At 40.2% G+C, this 24,187-nt stretch overlaps 1 protein-coding gene across 2 annotated transcripts in view; it reads right to left on the bottom strand.

Moving 5' to 3' along the window:
• Positions 1 to 24,187, bottom strand: part of LOC108236131 (glutamate receptor ionotropic, NMDA 2B) — a 149,165-nt gene that overhangs the window by 48,451 nt on the left and 76,527 nt on the right. For both annotated transcript variants that reach the window (XM_017416595.3, XM_017416594.2), the window contains exons 5-7: positions 18,692 to 18,835; positions 17,293 to 17,563; positions 5,815 to 6,007 (exon numbers count right to left, since the gene is read on the bottom strand). In XM_017416595.3, coding sequence (XP_017272084.1) covers positions 5,815 to 6,007; positions 17,293 to 17,563; positions 18,692 to 18,835 — 608 coding nt within the window. The remainder of the gene's footprint in view (positions 1 to 5,814; positions 6,008 to 17,292; positions 17,564 to 18,691; positions 18,836 to 24,187) is intronic.

Below are 24,187 nucleotides of genomic sequence, written 5' to 3'. Positions count from 1 at the left end.
TTAATTGAACTTAAAAGCCAGCTTTTAGGGGAATAAACTTAGCAGAGAAAGGCAAACTTAGGAACAACGGTTAAAATATGTAAGTGGAAAAAAAAGAGAACGATGACGGCGGAAGGAAAAGGAGACAGAGCAGAAATTTTCCTGACCTAGTTCAAATTTAAGCACAACACAAGCCGGTACCTGTCTAACTCCCGCTGTTCTGCTCCATAAACACACACTCGACTGCTCTGATACAAACCGAGCCTACAAAAAGCCAAAACAGACACATCAAATCTTCTTTGGACCCAGAGACCTTTGAGCTGGCATCCTCTCATCCTTGAGCTGCTTCAGAGTGTTCTGCACCCACAAACACACACACACACACACACACACACACACACAAATACTCAGCTGAAAGCCTTACGGAGGCCACACAAGTTCGAAAATGTCCTCGGAGCTTAAAAGCACTTGACACCTTTCCAACTCCGAGCTCATCTGGAACCTGTCCACTCCAGGCCAAGGTCAGAGCCGCTGTTGTCAAACTCACGATTCTCACACTGCTGCGTTTCGCTCACCAGTGGTTTCTAGCGCAATCTCTCTCCGACTTTGTCTTATTGCTCTCTGTGCTTTGCTTTCTTTTTGTGCTTTCTGCTATCTTCATTTGTCAGGCTCACTCTGTAGCATGGGCTGGAATGTCACAGTGCTGGCTACAAAGGACTTAATTTACTTAGCGGACTGATGTGTCCTTCTCTTGTTCCACAAAGATGAAGAACAAAGGGCTGAGGAAGGAGACAAGAAAGGGCTTGGTATAATATATGGCTTACGAAGCCAGCAAGTTGCCCATATACAGCTAATCATTTAGCAGAAAACTGAAGTTTAAACTGGGTATGAATTTCATAATTCCCAGCATTAATATCCTGGTTATGCAGCCAAAAACATTTTACATTCCTCATCTTGATTTAAGACATTGTCTTGCCAATAACAACAAACAATTTCCATATTCCTTATTTTCCTTCCTTGGTTATTTTCAGTGATGACTCAATTTATTTTTTCCTCCAAGTTTTCAAATTGGGTCTACCAAAAATGTGGCAGAATAAATCTAGAATAAGAAATAGGCCAAGCAGTAGTTTTTGGCAGCTCATTTATTACCTAAAGGTAAATAGTTGTTTTCACAAATGGAAAGCCACATACTTCTCTAAACTAGAGATCCCCTAACAGCTGTGGCTTCACCAAGTGGGTCTGCTGCCAGGAGCTATTTAATAAGATGTCAAGCAGCTCCACTGATCTGAAAGTGTGGAATCTATGGCACCATTAACAAAAACACATCCTCCGAAGAGTGTGAAAACATGTTAATGGCGTAGTTAGGTAAACATAATGGATGAGTGACAGATTAAAAGGTCAGCTGAATGCTCAGCAGCTCCGGTTTATAATAACAACTAAGATGGTTGGTTCTGCAGGATTTCTTTAAGGAATCTGTGTGACATAAAACAAACATTCAGTTGTGATACTGATGAACACTGTGCAGACAATATCAGTTGTCTCTTTTTTCTGTTCTGTCATCGTGTCGCTCTCCAACATTCACTTTGGGTTTCAGCATCCCCGGCGTTCTTATCCAACCCGTGTGTGTGGGCAGCAAACTCAGTGGGAGTCCATCTGATTGGTCAACCACGTTACTGGCATGCGAAATGTGAATTCATGGCACCTGGAGCATAATAACCTATGATTTATAGCAGTCCAAGCAGTCCTTTGCAGCAATGCAGTAAGAACATAACAATGATAAAATGTCAAAATGTGTTTCTGGTACACCCCAGGTTTCTAAGGGAGGTAGTCACAGAGTTCTTAGATAAATCACACTGAGATCGTACGAAGGTCTCAGGCCAGGATTGAAAGTATTTTGTTTAAGGGTCAGCCAGGTCAGGTATAGTCCCACAAACTGGGCAACCACTTTATCACTTTCTTGGCGATACTAAGATTAGCATATCACAGAATTTCACTGCATTTCACTGGGCTCATTTTACCATTTTATTATTATTATTTTTATAATTAATAATATTATTATTAGTGGTAGTAGTAGTAGTGGTAGTAGCAGTGACTTGTGTGACGCTCATATGTACCAGAGTGGCTTGGTAATCAAAAATTTGAAGCTGGACTAGCTGAAATGGTCTCATGTCTCAGGTACTATCCCATCCCACCCCACTGGCACCAGTCTGAGTAAGTTTTTGTCCCAATCTTGGCGACAATCACCACGCTGTCACCACGGGGCTACATCCTAACACAATTCAAAATAGTCGGACCACGGCGGGGCAGGGCATACTTGAGGATAGTATCATCAAGGGAATGTTTCGCTGAGAGTGTGGCCTTGAGGACGTCAGAAACAGCAGGAAAAATTATCTGAAGAGTGCTAAGAGAGTAGCAACCTTATGGTTTCCCTCTAACTGAATTTGCTGCGATCCAGCCGTGTTCTGATTGGTCGTGTAGGTCGTGGAGAACACGGCAGAGTCGTCATCCAGCGTGAAGGGAGCTTTAAGACCACTACAAGCACATCATTTAGTGAATAATTTGAACTCCAGGTGCCAGGCCGGTGACTTTACCTCACTTATAAATGATTTATTTTAAGGCTTCTTTAAAAAATGAAACTAAAATTAAGGCTTTCCTGTCCACCAAAAGAAAGTTGAGTTGTTCTCCACTCTTCTTAAATTTATCCATTAGTGAACGGACTTAGTTGTGAACTGAATAAGAAGCAGAACATCCTTCCAGTCAACCAAGCCATGCAACCAGCGGTTCATTCAGTTTCCTGTATATAGAGTCTAGGCCAATTGCTAATCTCCTGATTGAGCACTTGAAGACAAAGGTTATCACCAAACAAATTTAGTTAAGGCAGCAAGGGGCGAAGGATCTCAGCAGCGCTCGCAACTGATCTAATCAGCTACACAGCTAAGTTGATTATAAAACTGCGGGTCTGAAGTGCAGACAATGACTGGGGAGGAGCAAAACAGCGGAGATGAGAGGGGAAATCATGAGAAGAAGAGGAGAGGAGCGGACAGGAGGCGTGAGAGTTTAAAAAAAAAAAAAGCAGAGCAGCGCTCCGCAGCAGAGAAGAAACGAAACAGGAAGAAAACGTGTAAAAAAAAAAAAAAGAAGAAGAAGACAGGAACAAAGAAAGGAGTGTGGAACATGGTGAGGACAAAGTTGAGCAGAACAGCACAAGAAAGGGCAGAAAAAAAAAAACCTCACAGAGGAGTTGGGATGAATAAATCAATTTACACCAGGGTCAGGGACATACAAACAGAACAGGGGGATTTCATTCTGGGGCAACAGCAGCTGCCATGAACTCTGCTGCTGTTTTAAAGCAGTAAAGAGTGGCGAAACAAAAGCAATGCCTCAGAAAGGAGGGAGCCACGGTCTTCTGAAGAGTACAGTGGAACATAAAATAAAGCTTCAGCGAAGGCTGCAGTTTAGGTTGGGGCTCAAGAGAAGAGCAATCTTTCAAGGTGAGCGTGTGTTTCTGTAGCTTCTGAGAGGCTAAAGTTTAGGTAATATTTGAAGGCAGAAAGTAGAAAAAAATGATATAAATGTCTAGAACTATACTTCTACTGAGCAAGAAGGACAAATTATTTTAATATTATCCTAAAGTGTTCAACATGTGTTGATAATTAATATGAGTGCCACCATCCAGCTGCTTTTTAAAGCCGGTTCCAAAACTTGAAGCAGGAAGCAGAAATAGTCTGAACTGCAACTAAACTGGTGTCCTAAAAGAAACACCGAGAGCCTTTTTAGCATGCACCTCTGAGGCAGTGCTACTTTCATACGCCACACGCGGACACACCTGTCCTTTTCCTGACAGTCTGTCTCTCTGTATGAAGACCACATCCCCACACACATTCAGGAGACATGAGCAGCAGCAGAGGGGTGAAACTGCTCCTGAATACCATCCTGTGCGGTGCTCCGGAGCAGAGCGCAACGGGGGACAGTGTTCGCTCACTGAAACGCCACTGGGACCAATTAGGCAGCGAGCGGAGCAAAGCGCAGCCGAACGCCACGCTTCAAAACCAGTTCAAAAGGCCTTCTGCTGAGACGGACAGCTGAAGGGGTGGGCTAGCTTTGTCTGAGGAGGGGTGTTTGTGTGCGTAAGGTGTTATTTTATGGGAGGATGGCGTAGTGATGCATATGTGTTTATGGATGCTTGTGTGTGTGTGTGTGTGTGTGTGTGTGTGTGTGTGTGTGTGTGTGTGTGGCAGCATCTGCTGCTTCCACGTTTGTGCTGATGTTTACCAGGATGCTGCGCTGATGCTTGACCTGATCCTGCACATTTTCTAAAAGCAGGTGTGTGAAGCATTACACCCGCCATTAATCAGTGTCACATTAAGTTTGTTACGTTAAAACAGCAGTGGAAAGATATGCTAAATAAATACGATGACTGCTGAAAGACACAGCCTGCAGTTTTTACAGTATTTAATGTTGTGCACATTTCTGTAATATAAATGAGCTTTAACAAACGCAAGAGAAGGAACAGTGTTCACAGAGCAAACCCTGACTTTCTTGGAAATTTATATTTAAGATACAGCATATATAAGTGTCAAAATTCATAATGGAACTACGTGTTCATAGAAAATGAAGTTGCAATCGTGTTAAAGAACAGAAACAAAACCAAAAGGCGTTCCACAATTTTCCTGTGCATCACCTTCAACCTAAGTCTGATGGGAGTTTATTTTTGTCTTTGTGAAAATCTGTAGTTTAATTCTGAACCAGCCTGATGAGCTAAAAACGACTCCGAAAGGAACCAAAACACATTGCTGCCATTTAAAACAACTTCAGTCTCAAAACTTTTACAATGATTCAAGCTAATGCTGTTTTATAAACCTTTACATTGCCATCAGTTTTGACTTTATTCCATCAGAAGTATTCTGATTTTCCTGAAAGTTCCCCAGACTCCACTGTAAGTGCTACAGCTAGCAGCCACTGCTGCTATTTGCTCTTGCAAGAAACCATAGAAGTCTATAGAAATAACCCTGTAATGCAAAATGACGTAAAGGTTTACCAAAAAAAAGGGGATGTGTTACGTTGGCAACAAGCTACCTTGCCATCAGCTCATCAATCTGGTCAGAATTAAATGTTGTTTCCGCAAATTGAAATCGTTCAAAGAGCTATCTATAACAGGTAAGATATTATTTGTTCATAACGTTTCTTCAGGACCCCACTTTATAACGTTCAAATTCTCCCATGAAGTAAAAAATCAAGCCCTGAAAAGTTTTCTCTTTCTTTTGTCATGTCTAAAAATACAAATGGCAGATCTGAAAATCTACAAGTTCTTCCATTCCCATATGGTTCAAGCTAAACTGGCCAGCAAAAAGCAGCAATCTAAAATAAGGAGAAATAATAACAGCTGAATATTACTCATCGAAACAGAATACAATTTATTGCTCTGACTGGTTTTAAATCAGTGATCAGCCATTTTGGTTTGTGCCTTCAACTAATGCCCCTTAAAGACTTGTTTTTTAATCTATGGCAATGTAAAGGCAACTATGTACATGTGATTTCTGAACTGGTGAATTTAGACAATGATTAGAAATTAAAATAATTAATTTTGAATCTTGGGTACATGTCAGAGCAAAGGAGCAATCCACTAATTTTGTCTATAAAGTTCAAATTATTTTTAAGCGGAGCCTAAATATTGACCTAAAACTTTTAACAGAAGGCCTGCATTACAAACTGTGGGTGTGGAGTTTAAGAAAGGAAAATGAGGAAGTTAATAATGTGTGATTTAACAGATAAACAGATTAATCAATAGAGAGCTTATTGTTTACATCATTCCAAACAGCCTCCATCTCCTCCTACCTGAGAACTTCATTGGGGTTGCCTGAGATGGGGGTCTTCTTCTCCGGTGCTCCGTGGCACTCAGACTTCAACAGGGTGTGAGGCCCGCGGTCCATCATCATGGTGGAAGTCGCCATGGTGATGATCGCCACGCCATCACGAACGCGAGCTTCTATGCCGTAGTCCCATTCGTCATAGGATACAGAGAGCAGACCTGAGAGAATAAATAAACACGAGACAGGATTCAAAAGGAGCGTGGGGCAAAAAATAGCAAAACGGTGAGGCAGAGGGTGACGGAAAATTAGTTCAAACTGGAAGGTAAGAAGGGAAGGCTTGAAGAATTTAACGAGAATACGGTGTTAAAAAAAAAAAGTTGAACTAGTTTTGTCATAAAAGAGAGAAACGAGGATAGACAGGAAGATGGAGAGAAGACAAGTGGGGAGGGATTCTGACAGGAGGCACACAGAATCTGTGCTTTACACAGAAAAGACGAGACTGTGATGATTCAGAGAGCAGATGAACAGCACTCACATTCTGCTCGACTTGGTGTCTATCACCTTGTTGTGTTTGTCCATCTGTCTGTCTAAATTACTGTCTGTCTCTGCTGGCCTTTATACTGTCTGTCTTCTTGTTTGACTGGGTCCTGTTCTCCTTTTACAATGGTTCACATATTTCTGAACATTTATTTGGATTTACTGTATGTATTTATTTATCTCTCTGTCTCCTTTTTACTGGTGCCCTTTTAAAAAGCCCTACCAGGACGCCTGCTGCCTCTCTTGTGTGCATTTATTTGGAGGCCCAGAAACGAGTACAATGAGTACAACTTCAGATTTGTTCCAACTACTTATAACAGGGGTGTCAAACCCAGTGACGCCAGGGGGCCAAAATTAAAAATCTGGTCCTAGCCAAGTGCCAATCACGATCAATATTTATTAAAATTACACAAATTAACCTTGGTTTTAGATGTATTATGTCAAATCATTCATATAGAAATATCAATGACCTTTTCCAAGTTTCAGATTATACAGAATTTAGAGCAAACAAACTTTAATGAACACAGACAAATAGATCAAAGCACATCATTAGCAGCCATTTCTTACGTCTCACTCAGCTTTTAAATGAATTTTTTAACATTAAAACAGATTTTTTTAAAAAGCCATCAACAAAAGCCTGATCATACAGAAATTAAAACTATATATTGTTGGTTTTTAAGTCGCTGTCAAGAGAAAACTTCACTAATTAGGCTCAGTTTTCTTAAGCAAAATAAGGATCAGAGACTCAATCTGAACCAGACTAGAGGGCCGGACCTGATGACATCTAAACGTTATCTTGGTGGCCGGATGAAATGTTACAGAGGGCTGGATCTGGCCCGCGGGCCTTGAGTTTGACACGTGTGACTTATAAGGTTAGACTCATACAAACTCACCAAATCACATTTCTTTTCTTGTATGCACTGTAAAAGTCAGTAATTTTTAATGCTATGAAGCACATATCTGTTATATCAGATATGTGTTCAAAATCCAGTTACAATGAAGCCAACACAAATAAAACGTGCTGCTTTGTTGGAAGAAATCACTGCTTTGTGTATTCATTAAACCGCTGTCATTGGTAATAAAATCAATTTGATCATTTTTTTATTCCTAATATAATTTGCTCGTGACAAATAGTCGTCATTAATGGATGACACACGGCACACAATGTCCCTGTGAACAATGTTTATCCGTTTTTAATGACCAACTAATGTCAGGATTTTATCATGTTTATCAAATGTCCTCAGGCACGACTAACAGGAGCCTATCTGTTGAAGAACAATTTTAGATTAAAGCTGCAAGCAGCGTTGGCGGCCCTCGCAGCTCAGCGCCGCTCCGGCCTTGCGACCGCGGGAGCTCTTGCAATCGCGGGAGCTCTGGCGACCGCCGTCTACGCTCTCGCGCCTTTCCTGCACCGTCCACTAGGTGGTGTTTTCAGCAAAAGTCCCAAAATGCCTTCAGTCAGGATCAGTACCAGTCCTGTGCCATGCTGTGAACTTTGACCTTCCTACGNGATTGGGTGGCAATGAAACATTGTTTTTAATGTGAAGATTTTGTTCAAAATACAAATTTTCAACATATGAATCACCTTTTGAAATGGGATTAAATTCATTATTAGAGGTTCTACAGTACTGTGTACATCTTCTTGCATTTAGTATAGTGCTATTCCACATAGTTGATGTGTAGACGCTCTCATGCAAAGGCAAGGATAAGACCATCAGACCATCACATCATATTAAAAACTGCATTCAGAGGTCTGAGTCACCAACACACTGCACCTCACACCAGACCTCCAAGAGCAATTTGTCATCAAATCTTATTGGGCTCTCAGAGCACTTTATGATGGAGGCAGTCATGGACACACTGGGTGCATTCAGTGTGTAGCCAGGCCCAGATTAGAGTCTGATTCAGACAGCAGGATGATCCATTTGAAACTGAAGACCAAAACCTTGTTCCTACTTAAGTTAGAATTTCTCTGGGCTGTGACTGTGGAAGACTAGTTGGTGACTTAGAATTGTGAAATACTTATAAGAAAATAAACAAAATGTGTCAAACTGAATTTTGAGTGTTTGCAACCAAGGCACCAGTGAGCTGTGCAGCTGTGTTTTGTATAGCCAGTTTTTGAAAATCATGGTTTATTTTTGTGTTCACAGTTTGCAAAACTGCATTCCAGCCATTGCATATTAATTTGTTGCCCACCTCAACTCACTTTGTATCCATCTGAATTTATTTTGTACCCACTTCGGCAGCCACGCCTACATTTATGATTTTATCTACTAAAGTGCACCTTTGAAATGAAGATATACAGATTTGAACCAGTCATTTTAAATAATATTATTTATCACCTGTGGGGTTTTTAGAGATCAACGTGTTTTCTAACAGAGGAGAGCTTCTCTGCAGGAATCAAAATACAGCTCTAATGCTCTTGAGATGAGTTGGTGATGCCTGTGACAAATATGAAATGGCTTTGAGAAGGGTTCAAGATGCCTGCAAATGACTGACGATTTTGAGAGAAAATTTATCACACAAATTCTTTGAACATGTTAACATTTTAAGCAACAGGACTGCACACTTCTGTGACTCACACTAGAAAGTTGACATTCCACACAAATGTTTCAAGTCATTTTGAAGACTCCTGTTTGCTATTAGTTGCTACCGGTCGCAGTCTAGTGAGATACTCGCTTTTTTCTTTCTCTAGATTGTCAACTTTTATTGCCTTTTCTGAGCTTCATCTGGGCCCCAGCAGAGCCAATCTGAGGGCCTCACTAAAATATTAAATCGTTAATAACAACATGTCGTTGTAGTTTTTTTTTTTTAATGTAGTTCTTTGTATGTTTGATTGTATTTCTAAACAATCAAATCTTGATGATTTTACAGCCTATTGCTGAGCACAAGACAACTATTTTGATGATTTCCATTTTAATAGGAATCACACAACATCATGAAAAAAACAAAGGCAGCTTGCCTTACAACATGAGAAATAAAAGTATAACATGACAGTGACATAAGCTGTACAGGCTCTATATGGTCATTAATGGAAAGTCAGCATGCTGGCTAAGTAGCAGAGAAATAATTTTTGTAATCAACCATTTTTAAACACCCTTTAGGAAAACATTTTGTCCTTAAATTATTTATAATAAATTTATTAAATACATGCCAGAAAACACTCTCTCTTTTAAATGGTTAAATGGTTAAAATGTCTTTATTTTTATGGCATTGTCATCTAGATCAGTAAAACAAACTCCAATAGTTGGCTGTACGTTAAACTAAGGCCAATGTGGAGGGTATTTTGAAAGTTTCCAGGGGGCGCTATGGAGCCATTTTCGTTGCGATTTTTTTGACGACCTTAAAATACGTAAATTTTTCACCGCCCCGACGCATCCGCCAAATTCTGTGACTTTTTGAATATGTTAAGGCCTCCAAATAGCCATTTTATTTTGGGTACAAATAATAATAAACAGTAGAGATACAATAGGCCTTCGCAGCCGCTGTCGCTGCTCGGGCCTAAATAACATTTAGGAATTCATTCGGTCCTGAAAGGATTATGTAACATGTCAGCGTTGGATCAAGTCAGAATTTATTAACATGTAAATGTATCTGCTGAAGATATTATAATCATGATGCTGAACTCAGTCGTCATTGATGAACTACACTGTGACAGAATGCCTTGAATAAATCATCACCGTCATCCATGCTAGCCTCTTCCTTGGGAAGTGTAGCTGTAGATTTCCGTAGTTTTCTATCAAGAAAACAGCCATCCGGTGCATTTTGTGAGCACTCTGAGCAACTTTTCCCTTGAAAAGAAATTTACTAAAACATTCAATATTCAGCTGAGAACAGGTTTTACATGATGAACCGAGGTTTGCCATCACTGTGCTTTTGATTACTCTAGTTTCCTAGCAACAATTCACAATCACTGGCTACTTTTTGTTTTCTGTGAATAAAAGTGAAACCATGCAGCTTCAAATATTGTTTGACAGATGTAGCAGCCATGATTAAAGGCCGTGGCTGCTGAGCAAAGAATTTAATTTGAAATCTTAATTAAAGACCAATTTTAAAGACCTCTTGTTATGCTCAGGTACATGTTTACACTTTATCATAAATATCTTTTTCAAGTATACATGCCTCATGATTAAATACACATATATATATATATATATATATATATATATATATATATATATACACAGCATATTATAATGTATGTAAATAAATGAGTATTGGGTGAGAATTTGTGGTAACAAGGGATAAATGTGCATTTTTGCAACCAAGTGGTTATCTCTCCCCTCACTGATCAAAGTGTTTGGCTTGTCTAATTGAATATATCCTGGATTTTTTTCAGTGCATTGGCCAAAAAACTATAAACTGTAGCAGGACAAACAGTTGCATTTAGTAAATGGAGCGCTTGACTCATTCCTTTCTGCGTTCTGAGTGGCAACAATATTTCAAAAGAGGGAAAAAGGTGTGGCCATTTGCAGGAAAAAAATAAATCATGCAAAAACAGCTGCTTTTTATCACCAATTTCGCAGCTGTTATGCTGAAAAAATTATATAGAGTAAATATTACGCTCACATCGTCACACACTTGGTTCTGTGTGTTCGAATTTTATATGAAGGAATGATAGAGCCTGAAAGTGGTTATAGCACATAAACTTAAATTATATGCAGAGAACAGAGAAATGGAGAAGGCAGCTTGTAATTGTTACTAATTTTACTTTCTGCACACAGCCAAAAGGTTGCAGATTTAAATAAAAGTCTAGCATTCCTTGAAGGAATGCATATTGCCGCCACCTTTCATGCAAGAGTTTTAGCTAAAGATCTATAGCTCCAAATGTTAAACAGCTGTGCCTAAGATGATTACTTTCTGGGAGTTTCAATAAAAATCCATCCAGTGGTTCATGAGATACTTTGCTATCAGACAGATACAAACAAACACAAACCTTTAAATGTTTTCTGTAGCTAAGAATCAGCTACAGAATCATGTAATCGTGGCTTGTTTGGCAAGTCAGGAGCACTGTCTTCTGTGGCAAAAATCCAAAAAACATAACCACAACAGAGTCTCATCTCAGTCATAAAGGTTTTTATAATAGTTCAAAGCGATAATCAGGGATTTGCCATTTTATTACTTGATGGATTCTTGTGAATCCAGGGACACAGTTTCATCACCTCAGTTTATCTTGCAATCCATCTCCCTGTCCTCTGTACAGTCTGTCTTTCTCTCTGTCTTTCAGCCGATCTACATCTATTTGACAATGTATGACCACATGTCAGCCACGCCACTACCATGTCAGTGGGCATAAATAGACAAGCAGCCTGGCAACCTGCCCTCCTCACGGGGCCTTAGCGCTGACAGCTCTGCCCCTTTAGGACCACATGTAAAATCACACACAGTTGACACTTTCTTCACATTCACTCTCATAACTTGTTCCTTCTGATGCACTTTACTTTTCTTATCTTATGGGACAAAATTTCCTCTCTGGGCAGACGTATGCATGTATGTGTTCTCTGCATCTGAGGGGCTGCCGTGTGGCGCATATATATTCATACCTCTCCGAAGACATGTTCGAATATCACAACACAGAGTTTCAAACGGGCAATGTTAAAACTGAACAACGCTGTCATGTCTGCGAAGCCTTTTTCTGGCAAGTAAAGTGGCTGCTGTCTGTTTAAAGGCAGGCTGTCTTCTCAGATACACACACACACACACTTGCGCTGTATAAAAACAGTATCTATACGTATGCAAGCTGATTGGAGAACGGAAGAGCAGGTATTTTTGGAAACTGCTTATTTATGCCAGTGATGTCAGACCAGGTGTTTACGTTAGCACAGCAGAAGCATGTAACTCTGATCAGATCAGGGAGAGCAGAGACACAGAGGACGATAGTGGGAAGCGGAGCTGAGATGAATAGGGGAGGAAAAAATGAGCAGGAAGAGACGGCAAATATCAGCAGAAGATGCACAGACGCAGAGAAAAGGCTGAGGAGTGTAGAAAAGTAAGGGAGAATTGGAGCGTGCCAAACCGAATCTACAAAGAAATAAATGAAGAATACCACAAAGTAAAGAGCAATTGAAAGAAAAAAGAGGAAAGCTAATACAGAAATGAATCCCCTGAGCACTACTAAAGGAAGGCATCAGTGGTTTACCCCTGAGAATTAAAGGCTTCTCGTCACACATGGTGCAAATTATTAAGTGAGTCTAGCGTGCACCTTCTGTTGAACCCTGATCTGCAAATCATCAGTTGCACACTAGGCAACAGTGTCCTTCTGCCCTGTGTTAGTTTAGAAGTTGACACACTTGAGTGCACCAGAGGCATCATGTGGCTTCTCTAATGTTCAGGTTGAGAGTTTAGATGAGAGTCGGTCGAATGACTGATTTGGACAAATATGAAAGTGTCTTCCTCTATTATAAAAGAATCTTCATTCTGGTTAAAAACACTTTTTCTTTTAAAATGTATTTTTTTATGGTTGTGCTATTAGCAACTTCCGAAGAATGTAGGTATGATCACAACATCAGGACCTTTATACTTCTGCATGTTTTTCAGATGTTTTAACAGCTTACTATGAAGGTTCTCAGTGCAGGACTAACATGAGGTACGTGAAACCACTGACAAAAAAATAACACCAGGAGAGAGTGGTGGAAATTGTCATGACCGGTGGAGAGGGTGATGAACCCAGAACGCAGACTCATCATTCAAAAAGGAAACTAATTTATTAAAATAAAAGATGATCAAAACAAAAGCTGACGTTGCAGCAAAAACTGAACTAAACAAACAAAACGGCAAGGCTAAGCAAGGCATGTCACGGGAACTGGACAACACAAGACTAGAGACAATAGACATACCAGGGACAATGAACCAGCGGGGAAGTGGAGAAAGTGACCAGGTTTTAAAGCTGAGGATGATTATGGGAAGTGGGCACAGGTGAGAGATTACAATAGTGGACAGGTAGAGATGGACGTGGCAATTAACAAGAGCTGACAGAGGATAAGTGGAGAATGATGACAAATGGGCAACAAACAGGAAAACAAAACAACAAAGACAGTAAACCAAAACCAGAAGAAGCCAGAAACAAAACACTAAATACAAAAAGAAGCACTAAAACAAAACCTGACAGAAATAAAATAAAACCGTACAGGCTGAAAGGACATGTGACTGTATTACATTAATCACAATATCAAATTTGTCAGTATGAGCACACTGTTGGGCCCACATCAGTAGGGCGCTGCATCCCCTCAGCAATAAATACAAATGGTGAATTGGTGTGGAACAGAGTTGTACAGGCGTTGTTTCCTCTTCTGCAGGAAGTCGGCCCACAGATGTTGTAACTAACCCCCAAGATCCAGCAGATCAGCACTGAGTCAAACTTGTTGTCTGAGCTGATCCCACACATGTTAGATTGGGGACCTGGCTGGCCACAGGAGGACCTCAACATGATGCAGGGACGCACTGTCTGTATCAGGGTGCTGTCTCAGGAGACGTAAGTCTTGTGGACACAGAATATCACTGATGTAGTGTGGTCCCTCGAATCATTACCAGAGGTGACCTGAATTTATACACTATGTCTCCTCAGAACATGATGTCCAAAGTAATGCCGGTGTGTCTCTCCACAACATCAACAAGATAAGTCCTCTTTCTTTGGCGTCATCATATGTGCACATGACAGTCGTCTTTGGTAATGCAGACTTTGTATAACGCCACTAGTCATTGGTCCATGCCTCTTGGTTAGGGCACCACTCCAAATGTAGCTGACTCTGCTCTGCTGTTAATGGCAGCCAACACACAGTTCTACTGATGTCAGTAGTCCAGACATGGTGCAGGATAACACAGGGTGTTGTGAAGAGTCCCGTGTTTGTGGCTGGATGGGGGGCACAGCACAGATATCATAAGGTTCTGTAATGCTTGATGTACATGCATTGATCCTCCTGTGGTGTGGTCTGTCTTAGGTGACCTTAATCTTCACTATGTGTGTGGGTGTCCTCACATATCCATTGGATCCAACACTTGGCTCAGGCAACTGTTTGATACAACCACCTGGTCTCATGCAAACTCACAATGTGACTCCTAAAAAACTCCATCAAATGCTGGTAATGCTGTCTAATGTGTCCATGAGCCATCATTTGTGCCTGGTGACCTTCATTCACTGTTTTGACAAGAGCAACTGCCTGATAACCTGATGCCACTATTGAAGCCCTTTGATACATAGCCCTTAGACATGCCAGCACCTTGGACTTAGATACCCATCTACATGTGGACCAATTGATGTCTAAATCCGACCATTTCTTCTGGGTGCTTATTTTTTTTGTCAGTGAGTGTATTTTCGATTTTGATTGATACCAGTGATGTTGTTGCTAGAATTCAGGCCTGCTTTGACTAAAGTGTTTTGGCACCTTCTGTATTCTATTCATCATGCATAAAATGAGAAGATGACATTTTGCCTTACTATCTGTCATTATGTTCCATCTGATGCATGCCATAATAATTCACTTTCAACAAAAAAAAAAAAGAAAAAGTTTGTCTGCGTCCATCTAACGCAGCCACACCACCGCTCCACTTTATAATCAGCCAGGCGGTACATAAACCAGACATGATTATCTCTCTGGCAGCATAAATCAAGAGGAAAGTTGTGTGATTTAAATAACTGATGAATCAAACTTTACAAAGTGCAACAACAAACGCACACACACACAGCCGCACTTTGGTTCCTCAAGCCAACATGAAAACATTTTCCCCTCAACCATCAGCCATTTGATTACACTCATTCATTATTTTTTTATGCAAATTAAACCTTGAACCAGTCACACATTACACAGACAAACGCACACAGTATTTAAACACACATAAAGGTCGAAAGCGCACACACTGGTGCGACAACACATTGCTTACTCCCATTTAAAGTAAATCATCCATGGATGCCAGAAGGGGAGCAAAAGGGTAAAAAGTTTGAGTTGCAGTGCTTGAGCAGCACGAGTCGTTCAGGTTCAGCCTGAAAACCATTGCCCAAAAGCCTCTGAAGACAGGCAGCCGTGTAATATCAACCCATTGCTATAAATCAACAGGCCAAAGGCCAACAAATTGCTGGGCTCATATGGCCGGTGTACATATACCACCTGCACTTTAGCTGGGAAGCAGCCTGAAGTCAGGGAGCGCTCCATCAGTTCGTTCGGTGGCAGCAGCACTAACAGTGAAAGGCTCGGTTCCCCACTGAGAGCTGGCCTTTATAAAAGTGTCTGTCTGCCTTCACTTGTGTTACAGTTGGCAGTCTAACAAGTGCGCCTGACAAGATTGCGTGAGCAGGTTGAGTGGTTAATGCGCCCCAACTTAGATGTGGCTTTGGTTCCACGTTTGACCTTCAAAGGTTAGAATGACATCCAGTGGAGTTGTGGGAGGAGACAGAGGAAGAAAAGCTCCTAACTTATCATTATGAAAGGTCACTTTTTTTTTGTTCTTGCAGTAAAACTCCCAACAGATGACTTGAAAATAGCATGTCATGAATAACAATTCTCAGCTTCATTTGTGCAGGGCCAAGCAGACCAAAAGGGAGTGAAGGACTTCTGCAAATAAATGCTACCATCAGTGTTTCTTTTCCAGAAGCAGTTACTGACATTTTAGACAAGATAAATCAGAACTGAAGCTTTCTTAAAGGGATAGCTTGGATTTTTTGAGGTGGGTTTCTGTGTAGAGGTTATCACCAGTCAGTACCTTATCTGCAGTAGACAGCAGACAGAGCAATTTAAGTTTGGAGAATCACTGAGAAATTCTCCTGGAAGAGTCAAGTTAACAGCTCATCAGATTGGGGCCTATTCCAGAGGCTTTCAACCATCTAAAGCAGCTCAAACCTCAAAGATTTCTTTGCAGTTCAAGTGGATGCTCTATTGTTAACATTTACACCACATTACATTTCCATTGGACAGGTATTTACATAAATAACTGTTGGTATTAAAACAGTATAAAGGAACACAGTCTGCAGTTTGTTATAATACACTGAATGTGAAACATGCTTTTAAATAGATTTTATAAAGAGTTTCCAGTCTTCATCCCTATTTGATGCTAAAATAATATGGTGTAAAAAGTCACAGCAAAGCGTTCTCCTGAACAACTTCAAAATATTTGAGTTTTTTTTAGATGGGTGAAATCTTCTTCAGACCCCAATCTGATTAGTTATTAGTTTCTCTCTTATATAACAATTTCTTTCTGATTCTCTAAATTGAGATAGTTCTGACTGCTGTCTACTGCAGGTAAGATACTGATTACTCATAACCTCTTCACAAAAACACACCTATAATTATCCAAACTGTCTCTCTAACATAGTGCAGATCTTTTTAAGAGAACTAATTATTTGTTTTGGATTACATTATTAATGGTGATTTTTATTTAATTTTACAGTGTCTCCCAGCATTTGTATTTACAATAGGCATTTAAAAGAGCCTCTTTTGTTTCTTTAATACATAAATGTGAAAGATTTATTTTAAAAACATGTTTTTGGAGCAATAAATTTAAAAAAGCAACATATAACTCAAATTTAATATTGTCAACAATATAACTAATCTGATCACTAATATCACTTCTATGACTGATATATGTGTCTCCTCAGTCAGTTATTTCTGTTTATCATGTCTACATTTTCTTGAAAACAAAACTTGAGTTTAGATGTACTTAACTATATAAAATTATTACAAACTAGAATCGTTATAAACTCTTTATATTGGGTTCTGTCAGTTTTGTTTTAAATTAGATTTTTTTAATGTTGAGACAAACACAAAAAATCTAAAACGTGTAGTCAGAAGACAATGTGTGACAGAAGAGCTTTTTAAATAAACATCAGCCAAGTAATGCACACCATGTAATTCTTCTTAAAAAAGGATTAAGATTTAAACTCAAATCAATCAAGCATGTTTTCACACTGAGATTAAGTCAGATAAAAAATGAGATGTCGTCTAAATTACTGACTCTGAGTCGCTCTCAGATTCCCTACCTGTGGGGAACTCTGCAGGCACTACGTCGGTGTCTCCAGCAACCAGCGAGGGGACAATCCAAGTGAAGCCGTAACCAGTGATCCCAACAGAGTGGGACACCTCGAAGATGGTGTTGGCCTCCTCTTTTGTACAGTACAGAAGAATAACGGGGCTCTGGAGCTTCTTCAGCTGGTTCTGGATCTTGGAATCTCCATCGTCTACGGCCATGTCCAGCAGAATAACTTCCTCCAACTCCCAGCCCACAAAGCTGTTCTCGATAGTGTTTCGGATCTGAGTGGAACGGAAAGAAAACATAATTGGCTATGAGAAAGGACTTTTTTTTTTTTTCTTGCAACCCATTCTTTGTGTTTCTTGGCTAAAGAAATTCTCTTCTTGTTTTTGGCACCAGTTTGGTTGTTAAAGCCTGAGTCACTCAGTCTGCTCCAGTTAATGATGATACCACATGAACATTACAAATTATCCTTGTAGATCCTCGTCTGAGTTGTTAGCAATTGCCAATTCCTGAGGCTGGTGTTTCTGATGAACCTATTCTCAGAGGCAGAGGTGAGTCTGGAGATAACTGTCCTCGGATAGCACTCATGAGAGATAAAAACATTTGATGGTTAGTGCATTAGAGCAATAGTTCAGATCTTTTCAAGTGGGTCTCTGTGGAAAGGGTATAAACAAATAGTATTTTATTAGTTGTAGATAGCTCTAAATAACCCCAGTTTTAAGAAACAGTGTAATTTCATGACTAGTCCAACTGGGTCCAAGACAAAAGCTAAATTTGCCATTTTTAAACATCTCCAAACTTCAAGATTTCAAAGCATTTAATGTGAATGTTAGTTCAGAAATCTTTACATCGCCATCAGTTTCGCTTTCATTGTTACTCTGGCAGAAATGTTACGTAATTCCCGCTATAAGTCCCCCTGACTGTATCAGAAATGCCACGGCTAGCTGTTTCTGCTATTTTCAAATAGCCACAAAATGCTATGTAAATAACCATGTAAAGGTTCATAAAATAGCATCTGAACCGTTATGAAATTTGAGAGTTTGGAGTTGTTTTGAGATGGCAGTATTACATTCAGGCTAGCCATTAGCTCATCAGTCCGATCAGAATTAAACTCCATTTCTCTAAACTGAGGTTGGTTAAAGCTCTACCTATAGCAGGCAAGATGTTAATTGTTCATAACCCTTCCACTAAATCACACTTCGAAAAAATTTGACTTCTCATTTTAAGAGGGCGACAATTTCTACAAAATAATTTCTGACAAAGTGCGCCTGTTTTAAAAAAATAACCTATATCTCAATATTTCAAGAGGCCTATTGCAAGTGATGTCAAATGTTTTGACTGATCCTGTGTATTGTACGTGTTGACTTTGGGGTCATCTTTTCATTTTATCAGATGCACGCTGTTACCTTGGTGACGAAGTCCTGGTAACCCGGGTAATACGTGGTGACGATGGAGAAGATGTACCAGTCATACTCCTCCATGATGTTCAGGATGACAGAAGCCTGCTGCTCGATGGAGGGGCCAAATTGAAAGAACATGGAGTGGTCGTCCTGATAATAACAGAAACACACACAAAGGAACAAAGGCGCACGTAAATGGTCGCACAACAATATTGGCCTGAGCTTTAATTTAGTTGGCATCACACACAAAGGAGAACTGCTATGACTTAAAGGACAGGGGCGGTTGTGTAACATCATTGGAGCGGACATTAATTTTGCTGCCTTTATTCTTTGGCTCGCAGAGGAGAAAGGCGAGAGGACTCTTGTGGACTTGTAATGATACCGGTCATAATTTTCATTAGTTCCCTTTATGACTCCTTTAATGAGTTTGTGGCTGGAGCACATTCTGTGGCCTCAGCGCTGCTGTCCTCTATCTTATCGGCGATAGTCATCTGTTTGTTTTATTGCAACCAACAACGAAGCGGTTTCAGTGTTGCCCTTTCAAATAACAGATTTATATAGGCAAATAATATGTGAAAAATGACACACATTTACCCTGCAGAAACGCTACAGAATATAACATTTATTGGCCACATCCCTTCCTCCGGGAGGAATTAAACCTCAGTGTGACAGATAGCGAATGTACACCAAACAGCATTACAGAAACTTTAATAAACATTACCTAAACACTGGTATCTAAGCTTGTGTCTTGCCACAAGTGTTGGCAATGAAACGTCAAGCTGGACAGAAGAAGAGGAGGAGGTGAGAAATACTCGTCTAGACACGCAATACTGCATCATGAGCTTGTTGTTGTTGCACGTGTATCTGAGTCACTGTGTGAAAGTCAAACTCCTGTGTACACTATGTACAGTAGAGTGTCTATTTTTCCGGAAACTCAACCTACAAATGTGCCAATTTATATGAATGAGATTTTTTTTTTTTTGTGGGCGTCTGTGCTTGGTGTTCAAGTGCACGATCGTAAAATAGGTTGTTAAAGACAGTCGACCAGTCGGCGGCAACTTGGGTTGATTTGTTATCGGGGCAACTTTACCAGGTTGACATGTTCAGAAGACAACTAATAAATTTATAGAGAAACTTTAAAAGTTGCCAGTGCAGCTATTGCCATAGAATACATCAACTTTCTTCTATAATTTAGGATTTACTTTCTTAATAATCTAAGCAAGATTAGAATAAATGTTAAAGCTGCTGCCACTGGCTCATTAGGGTCACCGTGGAAACCACACACCTGTTTCTCACTCCCTGTCAGCACTCTTAAGCAGACAGAAATGCAGACTATAAATAAAACCTCAAACAGTCACTTTGAAAAAACCACAAGTCAAATGGAAATCCTGAACCATAGGTGGCAGTGCATCTGGTGGTCACACATATACATTTTTATGTCTCTAAAGTGATTTGTGTAGCAGATATGACAACTTTAAAAAGACCCTTCACTTCCAATTTTGAAGAAAACATTCTTTGCTCAGATGCAATTGAAGTCACTGAGAGTTTGGATGTGAACACTGCTCTCTGGGGGATTTTAAAGAAAACGAAGTTTTACAGCAGTGTGAGACACACTGGGTGAAAGAAGACAAAAATGTCTGCAATTTGAGAAATGTATAGGCTGTGGGGATGAGATGAATTTGCAAAACTTGCAAAACCTGCAAATTTAATCAGCTCAAACTTAGTGTGACATCATTACTGTAAGTTGAACATTTTGTGGGTAAAATCTCGAAATTAATCATAAACCATAAATAGTGATTGTTCAAAAACTATTAAAAAATATCAAAATACTAGTTTAGTCACTCAAACTCCAAAACTCTGCGATCTGTTTAAACTTTTTAAAAAATTGTCCTCTGTGAAGTCTGTCTGAGCTGCGGAGCTTCAAAGACGGCCGGGTTTTCTCACGTGTTTCACCAGAATCACACTATTCTCAATCAAGTCAAGTACTTTATGTATGTTGTGGCGAGTCGTAACGGAAACAGAAGAAGCCAAATATTAATAAGGATGCGTCAATGTTTGTGCACTGACATTTTTCATAAGAACATTCGTTCATTGCAAAAATTGATGTTACATGTTGCATCTGTGAGTTAGAAAAGTGAGGGAAAATTGAAAATGAGGGAATAATGACGCTTGTACTGATGCTGTATTGTGCACCTCAGTTATCCTGAATGCAAATATTGCTCCATTCTTTGTCTCTTCTCCCTTCTTCCTCTTTTATCCCCTCATACTTCATCCATCTCTATCTCTTCTCTCGCTCTGCTGTCCCATTAATACCACTGGAATCACTGCCAGGGCACAGTTATAATTGAATTTCGAGACTCGCGCTGTCCCGCTCCCCCCTTTTATCCTCCGCAGAGCACCCGTGTCACTATGCGCCCCCACCTCACCATTTCCTCTGGCATCCTCTCCCCATATCTCTTCTCATAAGAGCGCTATTAAAGTGCTGTCCAACTCATTCCACGGGGCTGCAGAATTTTCATTAGCCTTTGAGAAAAGAACGCGTGAAAAGAAAGAGGAAGAAAAATGCAAAAAGTGTAAAGAAGCAGCGACGGGGACGGACTTAAATTAACACATTGCTCTTCATTTACAGCGACAACAATTAGGGTTTGGTCACATTATCACCTCCGTTGGCACCAAGTGATCGATTAGTGAGTATTAAAATTCCCACAGGGGGTAGAGAGGCCAGTGAGTCAGTCAGCCAGACACAGGAAGCCGGCCAGAATTGCTTTGAATATGCTGCTGAGCCGCTCGCTGTCTTCTCTGTGGATGCACTGCTGACGTCAGCGCTGGCTACTGTACACAGACAACAACACGCTACAACAAATGATACAGTGGGATGAATGGCTGGTGGAGACGGGGCAGAGAGAGATGGAGAAATACAGCAAGGGGCAGATAAAAAACAAAAACTATGGAGAAGGTTGCAGATGAAAGAACCAAGAGAAACTAAAAGGAAAGATAGAAATGAGCCAAGCTGGAATAAAAGAGAGAGAGTTGTACAAAAAAAAAAGAAAAAGGCAGATTGGATGCAGCTAAAATCCAAAGCCTACAGAGGGGCAGATGCAGAGGACAGTGTGGTGACAATGGGATGAATGGAGGAGAGGAGGCCATGCTGGCAGATGGCTGTGATCCTGTACGAAGCGAGCGAGCAGGGAAGGGGGCAGAAAGCCAGGAGTCAGAGAAGGAGCAGGCAAACGGAGGTGTGTGTTTGTCTGCGTGTGTGTGTATGTGTGTCAGGCAGACGGCCAGGCATTTACACAGGGAGGATGCTAAGCCTGAGCCGCTTCACCACAGAGGACTGCTGCTGTCAGAGAGGGGAAGACAGAACCGGGACATCGGTGCCCTTCTTTGCAGGAAACGACGGTGTGTTTGTGTGTGAGGCGGAGGGGGTATATCTGTTTCACTATGTGTGAGTCAACATGTCTCCAACCTTCTGCGTAATTAGTATGTCTAAATTAAACCAGATATGTGTGTTGGTGCGCCTGAGCCTCTGTTTGGCTGCTTTTGTGCAGCTATAGTCAAAGTAAAGCACGTTCATATGTGTGTGTTTGTGAGTGTGTCCCTATTCCATGGGTGACGGGCCACGGAGCTCCATAGTTGCTTGCTCTGCCCCAGAGCCTCCAAATAAGTGCACTCACACACTCCTGAAGCAGTTATTTGACTTGAAGGGAGGGGAAAGTCAATAACTCAGGTATTTCAATTACACACACAGGGGCACATCGGTGGCTGCAAAAAAGAGCTAGACCCGCTTCCACTCCTGCTCTGAAACACACAAAACACACTCCCATTTGAATAGTTTGAAGCACAAACATCTTCTCGCATATAAAAGGACATTTGAACATACACTCACGCACACTCACAGCTGTGGCACCACTCAAACACACAACGCGATACGCCGAGTGACAAATCATGCGCTTTATCACTCTCGCACGCTTGTAACGACGCAGTAAAACACCATGAGGCGTGTTGCTTAACAGGAAAGTGCATCGTACCGTGATCGCGTAATGCACATAAACGGGAAGATGGGGACCGCACAGGTCAAGAAAAGAAAACATTTGCGCTTTCGTTCCCGGCATTCTGTGCACGTCTGTTTAAATGTCAAAACAGAAAGTACATTTGCACCGTGTCATTATTCCAGCTGTGAAAACTATAATTCCTTTTTGTTTCGGAGGCACTTTGATAAAATTATACAAAAACAGCAGGAGACGCGTATGGTTAAAGATTGATTTTTATCAAGTAAAAATGTAAAACTGTTTGTTTGGTAGATTAAAATGCCAAGCTAAAGTTTTTTAATTTGTGTCATTTAAAATGAATATTGTTATGGTTCGTGTGTTTCGCTTAGGCATTGTTTTTTTTTTATTGTTTCTGATTACTGTGTTCATCTTTAGTCACCGTTATGTGCCAAGTATTCAGTTTGGTGTTAGATACTCTGAAATGCTCTCCTGACTTTAAGACAATAATCTTTTGCTTTTTAAACTTCTGTGCACTTTTTATTGTTTTATAGGGGCAAGTTTCTAGTCCATTAATTTCGAAGGCCACTAAAAATGTCTGATTCACTATATAGGGCACTATATAGTTAACAATAGTGAACAATTCACACACAATCCTGGTTTTCTGGATGTTTTTGTATTGTTAGTCATACTTCCTGTTTTATTTTGGTAGATCCTGTGCTCATGCTCATTATATCTTGTCTCACCTACTTTCTGTTTGTTACTCAGCTGTTGGTAAATCACCAAATTACAGTTTATTTTGTTATTTGACACATTCTTTCACCATCTTCTTGTCTGTGTCACCTTACCTAGAGATCAGTTTGGCTCCAGTTTTTCTGTCTTATTAAGTTCAGTTTGTCCTGCGTCTGTGGTGCTCTTGTTTTCGTTTTGTTTTGTAATAAATATCACATCACTTGATGGCTTCCCTCTAGCATTTTGGGTCCTTTGGTTTGTAACAGATGTACATAAATATGAATCAAAAAGGATAAATATGCTGTTCAGATTAGAGCACCTTGACTATAGAGGAAAAATACTATCATTTCACACTTGGACAATGATTGTCCATTTCCAGTAATTTGCCAGGCTGTGTGGTTGTTTGCAATGTCCTCCTAATGTATTTACTGTACAGAAATGAGAAAAAGCATAATTCTAGTGTTGACTTTGCATCATTTAATGAATGAATGGTATAGCTTGCATCCAGAATGATTATCTATGCTAAATTCACTAAAACATTCTGTATATCATAAAAGATGAGATTACACCCTGATTGGATCCCAAAAAGTAAAAGCTTTCAGCAACTTTTATTAAACCTTTTGTGCCATATGCACAATAAAGGGTTTTGTCTGATTGTGTGATTAAAAATAGGATGTAAAGACTGATATAGGAAGCCAAAGAGAGCCAGTGGAGTCTGTTTCTGGGAGTTTTTTGGCATTGCATATTTCTATCCTGCCTATAAAGGATCCTTTGAACTTGAACT

Source organism: Kryptolebias marmoratus, linkage group LG12 (genome assembly GCF_001649575.2).
Source record: "Kryptolebias marmoratus isolate JLee-2015 linkage group LG12, ASM164957v2, whole genome shotgun sequence".
NCBI classification, from domain to species: domain Eukaryota; kingdom Metazoa; phylum Chordata; class Actinopteri; order Cyprinodontiformes; family Rivulidae; genus Kryptolebias; species Kryptolebias marmoratus.
This window is presented reverse-complemented; position numbering and strand designations above follow the sequence as displayed.